The following is a 14,030-nucleotide window of genomic DNA, read 5'->3' on the forward strand; positions in this document are numbered from 1 at the left end:
TGCTTTCTGACGGCATCGGCCGCACTGCTGCTCCCGCTCCACCCTAATGAGAGCTTTCTGGGGGACCGGGAGGCAGCGTGAGGCGAGGAGCCCTAGAGGGGTTTGTGAGGAGCACACAACAGGTCACATGAGGAGACTTAAGTGAGGAGTGCAGGTGAGCGGGACCCGGGGCTCTAGAGAGGGAGTTTAAACGAGTCAGAGGGAGAGATGCAGAAAGAGCAACGAGGGTTCGTGGCTCATGACAAACTATGTCCATTGTTTCACTTTCTAGTATATCTGTGAAATGTTTCTTAACCGCCTGTGTTTCAGTATTCACTGGATGGAAGTAGTGCACTGTAAATCAGTACCTTTTAAAAAATACGCACATACATGCTCAATTATCTATATGTCAAAGTATAAATGCGTATAAATGAGGAGGGAGAGTTCCACTTCCATCCAAACCTCCCGAGGCAATTAAGAGAAAGAAAAGGGAACAAATGTAAACCAAGGATTTGGAGGAGGAGGGAGAGGAAAGAAGAAAAATGTCTGTTCCTTTATATAATAACCGTATTTTTAATTCTCATGTGTTTTTCAAAATGACTAAAGTAGAGCTTTATTCATTTATGTTTCATGACACGACGGTCAAATTTAACTGTTTTTGCAATGAGGTTAATTTGCATTGAAAGGGGCCAATTTTGTGCCAAATGTCTGCGTATTACCTAATTAAAATAGGTGCAGAGAGCTCAGGAGGCCGAGATGCAGTTTGCCTGGCAGCACAGTTTGGGGTGCATTTCACCCTTTGATAATTATGCGGTTTCTTTTTTTGTCTTCATTTTGTAGGTTTAGCAGCTGCAAAAGCCACGCAATCCTTTTTTTTTTTTCTTTTTTTTTAACAATTTGCTCCTGTGTATTTGTTGCCCTACTGTCTACATGTTTGGAACAGAGAACTGGTTAACCTTTCCAGTGGACCTTGAATAAAGCACTGATGAAGAGTCCCATCTCAACCTGAGCAAATCAGTAGATCTGTGTATAAACACTGGGTCCCACATGCATACTAGCTACTAATTCCACCCGTGTTTTGAGTCAACAGCATGATCACAATTCACAGTAGTCTTAAATGAATAGTTCAACATTTGCACTTTTAACAAAGTGCCAATCTGCACGACAGAAAAAGGAAGAGCAATTCTCTAGAATAGAACATATGAGTACTACATACTGTGAGATGATGCACAGCACTACAGTACATGAGGAAATGTGCATTGCATTGTGGGAGAGTGGCGTGCCTCAGCACCTTCAGTAATGGACTGTATATAGTAGGCATGCTGTCACCTTTGAGTATTCTTTATTTTGACACTTTTCTAGTGGGAACACATTAAATGACTGAAAGTGTCTTGACCAGCTTCAGAACGTCTTTTGTATTTCATCCGTTTTTGAATCATTTGTTTTGTTTCTGTGTCGTTTGCTCCTTTTATGGTTCTGTTCCAAAGGACCTGATTAGCCTGTTTTCTTAAACATTCTCTTCTTCTACCGTCTGACTTTAGATACATCGGTGATCGCTGCATTATAGAAGACAATGGAGGTTTAATTGAAATATTGATAGATTCCATTTTTTCTTTGTCTCTGAAGATGCAGCACAAATTCAATTACAAGAAATCTAGACTGTACGTCTGGCGTTCTTTCCTCGTTTGTCTTTTTCTGCTCAGATATTAATATTTCAGCACAGTGATCCGCCTGCTCTCTGTCTGTACTCCCCGCAGACTCTCACAGTTGGTTGTTTTGAACTATTTTGGACAAAATATCAGTCGCGTCTGCCGTTTATAAGCGCCTCTATGAATAGTCTATGCCGTCCTCGATCCTGTTCACATTTGGCATTTTTAGAAAAATCCGAACGGCTGCTGAAAGCTGAAAGCCCGTTGAACAAGTCAGAAAGGTTACTAATGGTTCTAACTACCTCTCTTTTTTTGGTCCCCCGTCATCTCTTTTACAAAAACAAAAACCTTTTGTTCTATATTCCCTCTTTTGTTCCTTCTCATTAACCTTTCTCCTCTCTTCTCCACTGTCACTTTTCTCCCCCCCCCCCCCTCCATGGCTCCTCCCCCTCCTCACCCGCAGTGGACCTGTTGGACCTCAGCGTGGCCCAGAGCACCTTCGAGCAGCACAAGCTCACCAACAACAATCAGCTGCTGTCTGTCCCCGAAGTCATCAACTGCCTGACGTCCATCTACGACGGCCTGGAGCAGGAGCACAAAGACCTGGTCAACGTGCCGCTCTGCGTCGACATGTGCCTCAACTGGCTGCTCAATGTTTACGACACGTACGTTTATGGATGGAGGATTGCGCACCGGGCCTCTTTCTTTTCTCAATTTGTCACAGATTATGACAAAAAAACCTGTCGCCACCTGCGTCCGTGCCTTTTCCAAAAAACGTAGCTGATGATTGCAATCAGGCTCGCTGTAATGAGTTTGTGTACACATTCAGACATGCGCTTTGAAACACGGCGTCTAAAATCAGAGGAAAGTGGCAGAACTGATACATCTCGCCGTCGCTGTGCTCCAGCATTTTAAAATCCATCCGCATTGGCGGCGTCTGTGCATGGTGTTTACGTTGTACATATTTACACGCTCTTATGTACATACATGTCGCGGCAACATGAGATCAGACACGCATACATACGTGTTCATATTCACTCGCGCAGCGTGGACAGACTGTATAATCGTGTGTGTGTTCACATGCTGTAAAGAAACATTACTGGTGTCAACGTTGTTTGTGTGTGCTCAGAACATGCAGTACTAATCTCACCAGCTCTCACCCACAATGATAGAAGTACAAAAGCACACACACACACACACACACACTTGAAAAATCCTCTCTTTCCAAGCACTTAATGATTTCCTATCACTGCTGTTGCAAAGAATTCAGATCTGAATTGAACTGAACACACATAAACATATTGTTTATACACAAATATACACCCACAATGTATACAACTGGCTCATTTCCACTGTCTGGTGTGTGTGTGGTTGTGTGTGTGTGTGTGTGTGTGTGTGTGTGTGTGTGTGTGTGTGTGGTCCCTGCAGTGGTCGCAGTGGGAAGATCCGGGTCCTGTCCATGAAGATCGGTTTGCTCTCTCTCTCCAAGGGACACCTGGAGGAGAAATACAAATGTAAGTCCCGGACGACGGGGTGAGATATCTCCTGATGTACGCATGCACTCGAACGCACCGCTGTTCCAGGCCAGACTGCGGCGAGTTCCTCCTTTTACTCTTCCAGCAAAAGCTGCAATCCCAGCTGTATTAATCAAACTCACAGAGAGACGGAGATAGAGAGCGGGGGTCGTCTAATTGCACGAGAGACCTCCTACGCGTTTCCCCTGTTCTTTATTTCATTTTCTATTCTGATTTTATTTTTGAGGATTAGCAAGCGTGAATATAGGCTTGCTGCACTGGGAGGAGGCTGTCATTCTGGCTTTTCCTGCTCTTTGTTTCTGGTGCTTTTATCTCTCTCTGTCTATCTTCCACTGCTGTCACTGCTCACAGCATTGTTCATCCATCCAGCAGCGCCCCTTTGTCTTCGCTGCTGTCTTACTTACTCTTACGTTCCCTCTTTTCTTCATCCTCCTTCCCCCTCTTCGTCTTTCTCCTCCCCGTCTCTCGCCGTGGCGCTCCTGAGCCTATTCGTTCCACTGGCACTTTCTATTAGCCTGAGAAGGGTATCAACCATGCTTGATTGCGTCGTTCTTCCTTTACTGTCTTGGAGTCTCATTCGCTGTCAGTCGTATGCATACAGCCACAGTGCAACACACACACACACACACACACACACACACACACACACACACACACACACACATGCACTTAACCAGGCGTGCTGCCATTCGACACTCTTTTTGTGACAGTTGTGCACGTCAAATGTGATTTTGTGGCAGAAATAGTGAGTTGGAGATGTGGGTGTCGATCAGTGGGTCGACTCGAGAGGTGCGTTCAGGAAGCGGGTCACAAACGCGCGTCGTTGCTGCCGTTGGCTTAACGGGAGCTGGCGTTCAGGGCCAGTCAAAGTCATCTGCAAGCAGAGCAGAAAGACCCGTCACTCCCTTCGTTCCCCCCCCCCCCCCCCCCCCCCCCCCCCCCCCCCCACTCCCCTCTTCTCCTCTTTCTATGGATTACACTCTCTGCTCTCTTTGCTTAGTTTTGTGCATGAGCTCTGGAGACGTTCCATAACTTCATAACTGAGATATGACGTGTTAACCGGCCGAAGCCTGCGTGTCACCGGGCAGGCATCCATAGCCAGTAACAGCTCTGTCCATCTCTGAGAGAGAGAGAGAGAGAGAGAGAGAGAGAGAGAGAGAGAGAGAGAGAGAGAGAGGTTAGACTGATAGATTAAAAATGCATCTCTTCCGTGATTTCTTCTGTGTCCTCCCTACCGCCTCCCACACACACACACACACACGCACGCACGCACACACACAGACACACACACACACACACACACACACACTAACACTTTCCCTCCCACTCCGTTCTCTCAACGTCACACTTTCTCCCTCTGCATCTATTTATACCTATATCTTATATTCTAAATATCGCCCACATGAATTGACTATTTCACAGTCTCTCTCTCTGTTTCTCTTTCTCCCTCATCCTACCCCCCCCCCCCCCCCCCCTCAGACCTCTTCAGCCAGGTGGCGTCAGCAGGTGACACATGTGACCAGAGGCAGCTCGGTCTGCTGCTCCATGAAGCCATCCAGGTCCCGAGGCAGCTCGGGGAGGTGGCCGCCTTCGGAGGCTCGAACATCGAACCCAGCGTCCGAAGCTGCTTCCAGCACGTATGTTCACACACACACACACACACACACACACACACACACACACACACACACACACACACACACACACACACACACACACACACACACACACACACACACACACACGCATGTAGCTGTGCACTGAACACACACGTCAGTGTACCTATACACACATCTGAGGAACACACAAGCATATAATAGTCTTAATACCTGATAGATCACAGGCATGGGGAAGAGAAATGGAAGCAGAATCACAATTCATGTTCTACTTTCATTATAAAGTCACAATTCTTAACCTTAACCCCAGTAAAGAGACTCCTGGTCAGATATGATGACAAACATGTACATAAAGTGAGAAAGACAAATCTCTCACCACGTCAAATTGCAATTTAAAACTAAAAAAAGAGGATTCATATGTATTAACTAAAAGCTTAATCTTTTTTTTTTTGCAAAATGCCAAAAATTCCAAAGCAACCTTCTGCTTCCAACCTCACGAATGTGAATATTTGCTGCTTTTCTTCGCCCTCTGTAAAAGTAATCTGAGTAGTTTAGGATTTTTGGGACTGTTGGTCAGTCAATTATTATTTGATCACATTTTATAAACCAACCTTGTCAATCATGAAAATAATTAGCATCTTAATTGCTAAAGACAATAGTAGCCGCAGCCCAGGGCTACTTAGTGATTACAGTGCTGCACCAGGACCACCAGGGTCCAACACTCTAATGTACAACTCGTCTCAAAACGGCCTACAGCTTTCATAATATCTAGTCATTCTTGTTTAGATGAAGTAGCATACCCACATATCTAGGTGTTTAATCTGTCGGAAGACCCTCATCTGGCACAGAGCTTTGCAGTTTTGTATCTGCTACAAACAAAACTGTTGACTGCCAAATGCTGCAGCTTAAATACATTGTGACGAAAACAACGGCTGGTATTCCACTTTTATCCCAAGACGACTTCTTTTCAAATGAAAGCCTTCTTGTCACCCTGTGTTTGAAATGAATCGATGTCTTCGTGATACAGTGTTCGAAAAGCTGAGCGCTTCAAAAAAAGAAGAGGAGACGTGTTGTCGTTGCTGTTCCACTGTTGTAGCGGAGCTGGAACGGTCTCCGCCAGCATCGGGTTTGTCTAGCTTCACGCTCGCGTAAAGCTTTCAGAGTCTCAGTAACCAGAGGTAGGTCAAAGTGGTCAGCATGTTCAGAGTTACATTACCGATAATAGGTTTTGGCAGGTCATCAGTACTGTAAGAGATTAGGTTTCGGTGCATCTTCCCGAAGTTAATTGTCGTTAAGCACCTCCAGACTATCGCCTGCCTCTCTCGATCCTGCAAAAGTGCTTCAATATTTAAGCTCTGCTGACCAACCATGAAGCCTCAAATGGCTTCCAGTCCTCTGCTGGATGTCCTCTAGTGTTTTACAGCGGCCAGCTAACCACTTTCCTCTGGTTTATCTCCGCGCGTTACTGCCATTTAATGACGTCTTCCCCCCCCCCAGGATCGCCGGTTCATTTTCCTCCCTCTCCCTCCCCTCAGGCTTCGTCAGTCATAAATGGGAGCCAAACATTGAAATTAGGAAGCTATACATTTCCCTGATCTCCTCTCAAAATAGCAGAGGGAGTCAGGTTTGAGCCTCATTTCTGAAACATGTTTCAAACTCTCTGGATGACATATTAACACACACACACACACACACACACACACACACACACACACACACTCACACAGAGAGGTGAGCGTGCACACGTGCACAGACTTGATCAGGAATTGATGTGCCAGCATGTCGTTCAGTTTGCTCATTAATCATAATATAATCAAACCAAGTTTGCAGGTAGAAACCAGACACACGACAACAGAGACACACCCACAGTCTCTCTCTCTCTCTCTCTCTCGCTCGCTCGCTCGCTCTCTCTCTCTCTCTCTCTCTTTTATTTAACACATAAATGTGAGCAAAGCCACCTGTGTGCCCTGCCAGTGACACTGCAGTCACTCACTCCATTTGGTTTAATGGGCCTGTGATGAACGAGTTGCACCGCCATAAATATGGCCTCTTTCACCGTTCCTTTTGTCACTCTTCTTCATTTATCCATCCATCCATCCATCCATCCATCCATCCAGCCATCCTTTCAGCCATCTCTCCTCTGCAGTAATTAATCTGCGGGCGGCTATAATTCTGCCGGAGACTAACGCATGAGGAAGGAGGGAAGGAGACGTGCTCTGATTGTGCAGGGGAAGGTCACGTGGAAGGGAGGAGGAGGAGGGTGTGAAGATGATTTGAGATGTCATCAGGGTGGGAGTTTAATTGTCGCTGTTCTCATTTTTTTTTCAACCGGTAAATTTACAGAAGCCTTCCTTCAGGATGTCCTTCAACTCATCTGAACACTTAATTAACGCTTAATGTTATGGTTTTTCAACTTTTCAGAATGGACACATTATTCACTGAGCATTAAAGATGATCACTGATTGATCACCTGAAACACATTTACCCAGACGATCTTCAGGCCTGAGTGTCGTTTGACTTTTTTTGACATTAGTGCGAATATAATACCTTTATATTTAGAGTTTCAGAGCCGATGCCTACTTTTAGCAATATTTTCTACAACTGAACAGAAACTCAAATGTTCAACGTTGTCTAAATGCTGCCTCATATATTATATAGAATACACTTTTCATCAGTAAAGAAGAGCACAAATCCAAATAAATATTTGCCAGTTTTTGACCTTTTTCGATATTCGGTGCTATGAACTCATGAAACTTATCACACACTCAAGCTCATCTGGTGAATGTTGTTCCTGTGAACTGACTGCAGATATTGATTAAATAAGCCAATCCCTGATTCCAGTTCCCAGGTTGGAATGCGCCCGCAGCTTGTTTTGCAGCTTGAATTTATTTTCAGGAGGATATGCTAATACTATTGAGACACTTACAGTCTTGCACACCATAAGCCTTGGGAAGGGATCAGGGAACACACACACACACGCACACACACATGCTCACTCTATTCCTTCTGATTATTCTCTCCTACCGTTTCAGATGCGTTCAGCCCTTTGCTCCATGCGTTGCCCTTTTTGTGTGTCAGGGATGATGGAAAGGTCGTCTTTGATTTGTTTCGCGGTAACAACGGCCACATCAAAGTTTCTCACCCTGTGTTGGCTTTTCCAATGAGCTCATTAGAATCTGCAGTCGGGCAAATAATCTCCTGAAATATACATTTGTGGGGGAAAAAAATGTCTTATGTTTCTTCTTATTGACAGGTTGGTTTTCAAAAAGGTACAAAGGTGCTTTTTAGCTGGTTGTAGCCTAGATATTGATTCACATCCAGAGTATTTAAAACAATAGATGTAGCACTGTGCAAGTATAGGTCAGATACACAATTACACCTCCAAAAGTTTCCAGCGGCGGTTAATAATAGCAGTTTGGGGGTGTGTTTTACAGCTACTTGTACAGAACAATATCGATGTTTATTGTTTGATATTTCAACCAATAGACATGGATAGAGAGCTCGTAAAAGTTCTTTAATCTCGGCCCACAATTCAAGGCTGTAGTGCGCCTGAGGGAATCGTCATCTTAAATTCGTCTGCATCTTTATTAGGCTTTCAGTAACCAGTGAAGACTTACAGCCTGTTCTTCATTCATGCGAATGATGTTGTGGCTGGAGACCGTAAACTTTTTGATGAGGAACGCTCCTAACTCTCGGCCCCGCCTCTTTCGCACCCCAGGTGACCAATAAGGTGGAGCTGGAGCCCAGGCAGTTTGTCGACTGGATGCGTCTGGAACCCCAGTCCATGGTTTGGCTTCCTGTCCTGCACAGAGTGGCTGCTGCAGAGACGGCGAAACATCAGGCCAAGTGCAACATCTGCAAGGAGTGTCCTATTGTTGGCTTCAGGTGAACACACACACACACACACACACACACACACACACACACAATATAAATAAGTTTGCAACATGTGACAGGCCTCGCACACAAACAGAAGATGTGGCTGTGTTCTGTGTTGTTCTCTCCTGGTTGAGCATAAAGGGCAGATCTGCTCTGGAGGGCAGGCATTTATCTAAATGTCAACAGCTGATACACCACTGACTAAACACCATCCGCTGGTCTGCAAGGAAACATGCACACATCCTCACAAAGGCAGCGACACGCTCACACGCACAATCACAAAGTTCACAGAGAGCTGATTGGCTGGCGATAATCCATAATAGACCACCCTCTGATACTGTGCAGGATTTACACACACACACACACACACACACACACACACACACACACACACACACACACACACACACACACACACACAGATGCCTTTGTGTCAGCGGGTTCCCGATCGTATCTTGAAGGCATACAGTAACAACAGGTAAACGAAAGATGTGCGTTGCTGTTCAACAGCTGTAGTCAATTTATCATTGACTATTCTGCTTCGCTCTGACCGGTTGTGCGGGGGAACAGCTTTTTCTTTTTTTTTTTTTTTTCAAGTGGCTGGAGATATGTGTAACACTATGCCAAGTGAAGTTGGGTTTGCTGTATTGTCCCGTTCAGATTCCATGCTTTGCCAGCAAAAAGAGAAATACAGTCAGACATTTGATGAAGCACACGTCTGCCAACTTCTGTCATTGATCGATGAGAGGGAGCGACGGAGAGGAAGGAAAAAAATGCACAGCAGGCGTTTTTGTAGATTTCATTTTTTTTTTTTTCTTTTTTTTTTTTCCCCTTTGCAAGTAGCAGTAGTTTTCAAAGTAGCACGGTACATGGGATCATCCCAGAAACGCGAGCAGGGTGACATGTCAGCAGATATGTTAACGTTTGATGAATGTCAACTCATCGTTAACAAGCCGAGAGCCACGTTCAACATGCACCAACATGTTCCCTGTTCAGGCACACTGGTCCTGAACAATGCTGCCAACAATCATTCAAATGTAATTGCTTCTCGTACTAAATGTCAGTGAGACAAAAGACCTTCATGGTGTTTTTAATATGATCGTTTGTGAGAGTGATCATTTAAAATTGGGATGTTGACCTTTTTATTTTTTGAAGCAGTTTTATTCCTCACTTTTAATCTCGATTTTTCGTCTTCTCATTTTATTGCCATTGTTTAAACCAGTGATTCCCAACACACTCTATGTCTCACCAACCTGAGTCAGTTGTATCAGTGCTATTGTTTGGTGTTGATGCCCTTAATCTAATTCCTTTGTTCCTGCTTCAAACACTGCTTGGATTGATCACACAGACAGACATAAAGGATCCTAATAACAAGCTGTTTTTAACGAGAGGATGTCCCCCTAACGAGGCCAGACAGTACAGGGTCAATCATTAACCAAATCTGTTAGTGGATATACTCGTGAATTAAGGGCCGTCTCAGCAAATCCGGCCCGTGAAGGTGAATTAACGCCCCCTCTTCACAGTAATATGCTACATGTCGGTGCGTAATGGCGCTTTTTTGACTCGCCGCTGTCGCGTGCGCCGTTGCGTCCGCCGTTGCGTCCCTTTGATATATGGCAGCCTCTCGTAGCTCATCACTCGGCTAACCTTGGGGGAGCTGGAGAAGGGGGAAAGATAAAAGACTTAAGCTGTTACCAATGAATGGGTCCCGTCTCAATTGAGCTGTTAAATGGCCTTCTGGCTACGGCTGCTGCTGAGAACCACATCCTGACGGGCTGTTGTCACGTCGTCGTCGTCGTCGTCGTTGTTGTTTTGGTGGAAATCCAACTGTCCGTCCCACTGTCAGCGCATTGAGGAAGGGTGTGCATGTGGAGGACTGCGTGACAGACACAGCGTATCGGTGTAGCCTGGAGATGAATCGCGTTGTGTTGCTGCGTATGTGCTCACACACAACCTTACGTCTTACACAAGCTACATCTACCCTCGCAACTTCTCAACTTATCTCACTTTTGACTTCCTCTCTCTCTCTCTCTCTCTCTCTCTCTCTCTCTCTCTCTCTCTCTCTCTCTCTCTCTCTCTCTCTCTCTCTCTCTCTCTCCCTCTCTCTCTTTATCTCCACAGGTATCGCAGTCTGAAGCATTTCAACTACGACGTGTGTCAGAGCTGCTTCTTTTCTGGGCGCACCGCCAAGGGCCACAAACTCAACTACCCCATGGTGGAGTACTGCACACCGGTGAGGGAGCAACACACGCACAGACACAAGGACGCACCGCGTCGCTCATCTCGCACAGCGTCTCTCGCTTCCACTCGCTCGCGCTCTTCACTCATCCGTTTGGAAGGTTTTTTTCCATATTAATGTCTTGCGTCGCGCTGAACACGAGCCGTTGTTTTGATTTCGCTCAGAGGGCTCTGGTCTTCCTGCACAAGAGTTTCGCCTCGCTCAACTTTTGTCGCAATGCAAAGTCATTTGGCGTAATGCATCGGCCAATCAAGTTGATCGTACTCTGAGGTCCAAATGGGGTTGAGTCTCAGAAACCCACTTGGCCTCATAGCGTTGTTGTTCAGGTGTTTCATATACAGTTGACTTCCCTCGCTGCCACTTGCCTCTTCGTCTTACTTCCCCATGCGCTTGATTTCTCCAACCTGTTCGACGACCGACGCTCCGGACAGACCTCTGGCTTCATTTTCATTTTCATGAACAAATGGTAGAAATGCTTGTGGCTCTCTGAGGTCTTCTTTTATGATTTCTGCCAGAAAGCAATATTTCACTTTACTACTACGCAGAGAGAAGAATATTAGAAAAGGGGGAGCCTTTGGCGAAATTGAACATTGCCCTCGTTCTCAATTAGGACTTGCGCTTGTGGGCCAACTCGTTTCAATATTGCTTAACGTCAAATCTTGAGTGACTCGAGTGGAGACGTTTCTCATTTCTGTCTTTTAATTTGCTTTTTCAATTTTGCAAATGGGATGGATATTGACTGTTGGAGAGTAGCTGCAGGGAGCAGTGATCACTCTTCCCTGAGTTAAGATGCCCGGCAGCTGCCTGCCACGACTTTGAAAAAAACTTTATCTGTGCTGGAACAACAAACACTTTAAATGGTGGTTAAAGATTATTACGCAGCCATAGGGGACATTAATCACTCTGAGTTTACTGTTCGGCTGCTTCATCAGAAAGGAGGAAATAAAGTGTGACTTCAGAGGGTTCAACGTGTTCCACTGTGGCTCAGGAGGGGGAGCGGGGAGTCCGGTAGCTGGAGGAAGGACGGTTCGATGCCCGGCTGCTCCGGTCTGCGTTCATTCATGTCGATGAATGGGTGAATGTTGACGTGTAATGTGAGGCGCTTTGAGTGGTTGGAAGACTAGAAAGGCAACAATATCAATGCGAATCCTTTTACGTCACTTCTTGAAATCAAAGTCCGATACGGACTCAGACAGCTGGATTGGATGTCGGTTATTCTCAATAGTAATAACCCTAAATTACAGTTAAGGTTAATCCAAATGATATGAATTCTTCATCTTGACCCACTCATGACAGCAGACTGCTCAAAGTTCTGTGATTAGACTGAGAGCAAAAGACTAAATATTTGAAGCAGTGATTCAATTCATATTTTGAACTCATCGGCCATAATGTTGAGCTCTGCATCTGGCAGGAAGCGGTCACTCACAACTCATCCTCATCACCGCTTTGGAAGACTGGCTGTGACAGCAGCATCCTGTCCGCGGGCTTTTCGGCCCAAACGAGGATAGAGGGAGCATCACATGGAGCCAAACACGAGCACATCCTGGAGGACAGCTTGCTAACATCTACGACGGGTTCATCAGCCTATTTCCACTCAAACTGACCTTAAAGCATACAGTGAGATGAATACTGGAACAAACGCAAGAAGAACCTTGAAGAAGCTTTCACTTGAAAAGCTCTGATATCATGTTGCTGTTAATTAACAGAGCTTTATTGAACTGCAGGATACTATGGAGTCGTAGGAAACCCACCCGCATCTAGCAGTTCAAAAGTGTTGGATGTATCCAAGACCCAAATCTACAACACCTGTTCAAATCAAATGAAGCTTGAAGTTTTTGTTTGTTTCTCTTTGTTTTCCTCTGAAAATAATCAGCATCAGATGGAATTATATTATCACTTCTCGCTATACTCAAACCAAATTGTGTTTCAGTTATACAACTTTGAAAATATCGAGTCCTTATTGAATAATGGTTCTTCAAAAGCACAGATTTTGCAGAGATTTAAGGAGTGATAGCAGCGTTTGTGAGTCTAATAAGATTCCTTCTCTTTATTCTCGTACTGTGGACTTTATGGCCACAGTATTGCTTTTTTTATTTTTTTTTATTAGGTTTTTGTTTTTATGGCAGTGACATTTTTATAGTTCCAACGGGACTTTTCAGTGCTGAAGAAACTAAATGTGGTGCTGTGCTGTATTGATTACTGTAATTTCAATGTTTTTACCTTTCCTAAGTGGAGATGCTGTCTGGCTTGGACTGTGGCCGGTGTCTCTAGTTAGGCAACCAAATTGGGGCAATCCCCATTTCCTCTCTCTCCCCTCATTGCTTCCTGTCTATATCCACATTGTCACTCTAAAAAAGGCCCAAAAAAACTGAATCTTAAACAGAAAATAAACCCTGTTAAACCACAGGAGAAGCAGAAACGCACACTCACATTAAAACTTCCACAACTTCTCCTCCAGCTTTAGTTTAATTGTTCGGTAATGGCTGTTGGTTTGCTCAAGCTACCGTCTTAAATTGCGTGGATTAGTTAATAAGCCAAATGAGCTCAATAGAGCCTGTTCATTTGCTCCCATCTGTCCAGTGTGGGAGTTGTACATTGTGCGTGTATGTTTGTTGTCTGAATCCTCTGCGAGGGGATTTTCTCCCCCTCCGGTCACACCGTTGTGGTAATTTGTTGTTTGCTTGCGAGGCAGAAACTGCTTCTGCAGGAGGAAACACCTTTGCTAAGTATCTAATTAACGAAACGCATTCTCTTTCCACACAAATGCATATGCTGCAGATGTGCGCACAAGAGACTGTGGAAATGCACACAACACACACACACACACACACACACACACACACACACACACACACACACACACACACACACACACACACACTGCTGAATAACATACGCTTTCTCTCTCTCTCTCTCTCTCTCTCTCTCCTGCTGCAGACGACTTCAGGTGAGGACATGCGTGATTTCACCAAAGTGCTGAAGAACAAATTCCGATCGAAGAAGTACTTCGCCAAACATCCTCGGCTCGGTTACCTGCCGGTCCAGACGGTTCTGGAGGGCGACAACATGGAGACGTAAGTAACACTCGAATGTGAACATTAGTATCATTTACAGATTGACTGAAACGGAATCC

At 45.0% G+C, this 14,030-nt stretch overlaps 1 protein-coding gene across 4 annotated transcripts in view; it reads left to right on the top strand.

Annotated features, from left to right (window-relative positions):
- Positions 1-14,030, top strand: part of utrn (utrophin) — a 152,916-nt gene that overhangs the window by 116,678 nt on the left and 22,208 nt on the right. For all 4 annotated transcript variants that reach the window (XM_068724443.1, XM_068724442.1, XM_068724444.1 and 1 more), the window contains 6 exons: positions 2,092-2,293; positions 3,057-3,142; positions 4,643-4,800; positions 8,498-8,664; positions 10,780-10,891; positions 13,835-13,971. In XM_068724443.1, the coding sequence (XP_068580544.1) occupies positions 2,092-2,293; positions 3,057-3,142; positions 4,643-4,800; positions 8,498-8,664; positions 10,780-10,891; positions 13,835-13,971 (862 nt within the window). The remainder of the gene's footprint in view (positions 1-2,091; positions 2,294-3,056; positions 3,143-4,642; positions 4,801-8,497; positions 8,665-10,779; positions 10,892-13,834; positions 13,972-14,030) is intronic.

The sequence above is a fragment of the Cebidichthys violaceus genome, unplaced genomic scaffold, assembly GCF_023349555.1.
Source record: "Cebidichthys violaceus isolate CVI_PGR_0920_01 unplaced genomic scaffold, fCebVio1.0.p SCAF_31, whole genome shotgun sequence".
Lineage (NCBI taxonomy): Eukaryota > Metazoa > Chordata > Actinopteri > Perciformes > Stichaeidae > Cebidichthys > Cebidichthys violaceus.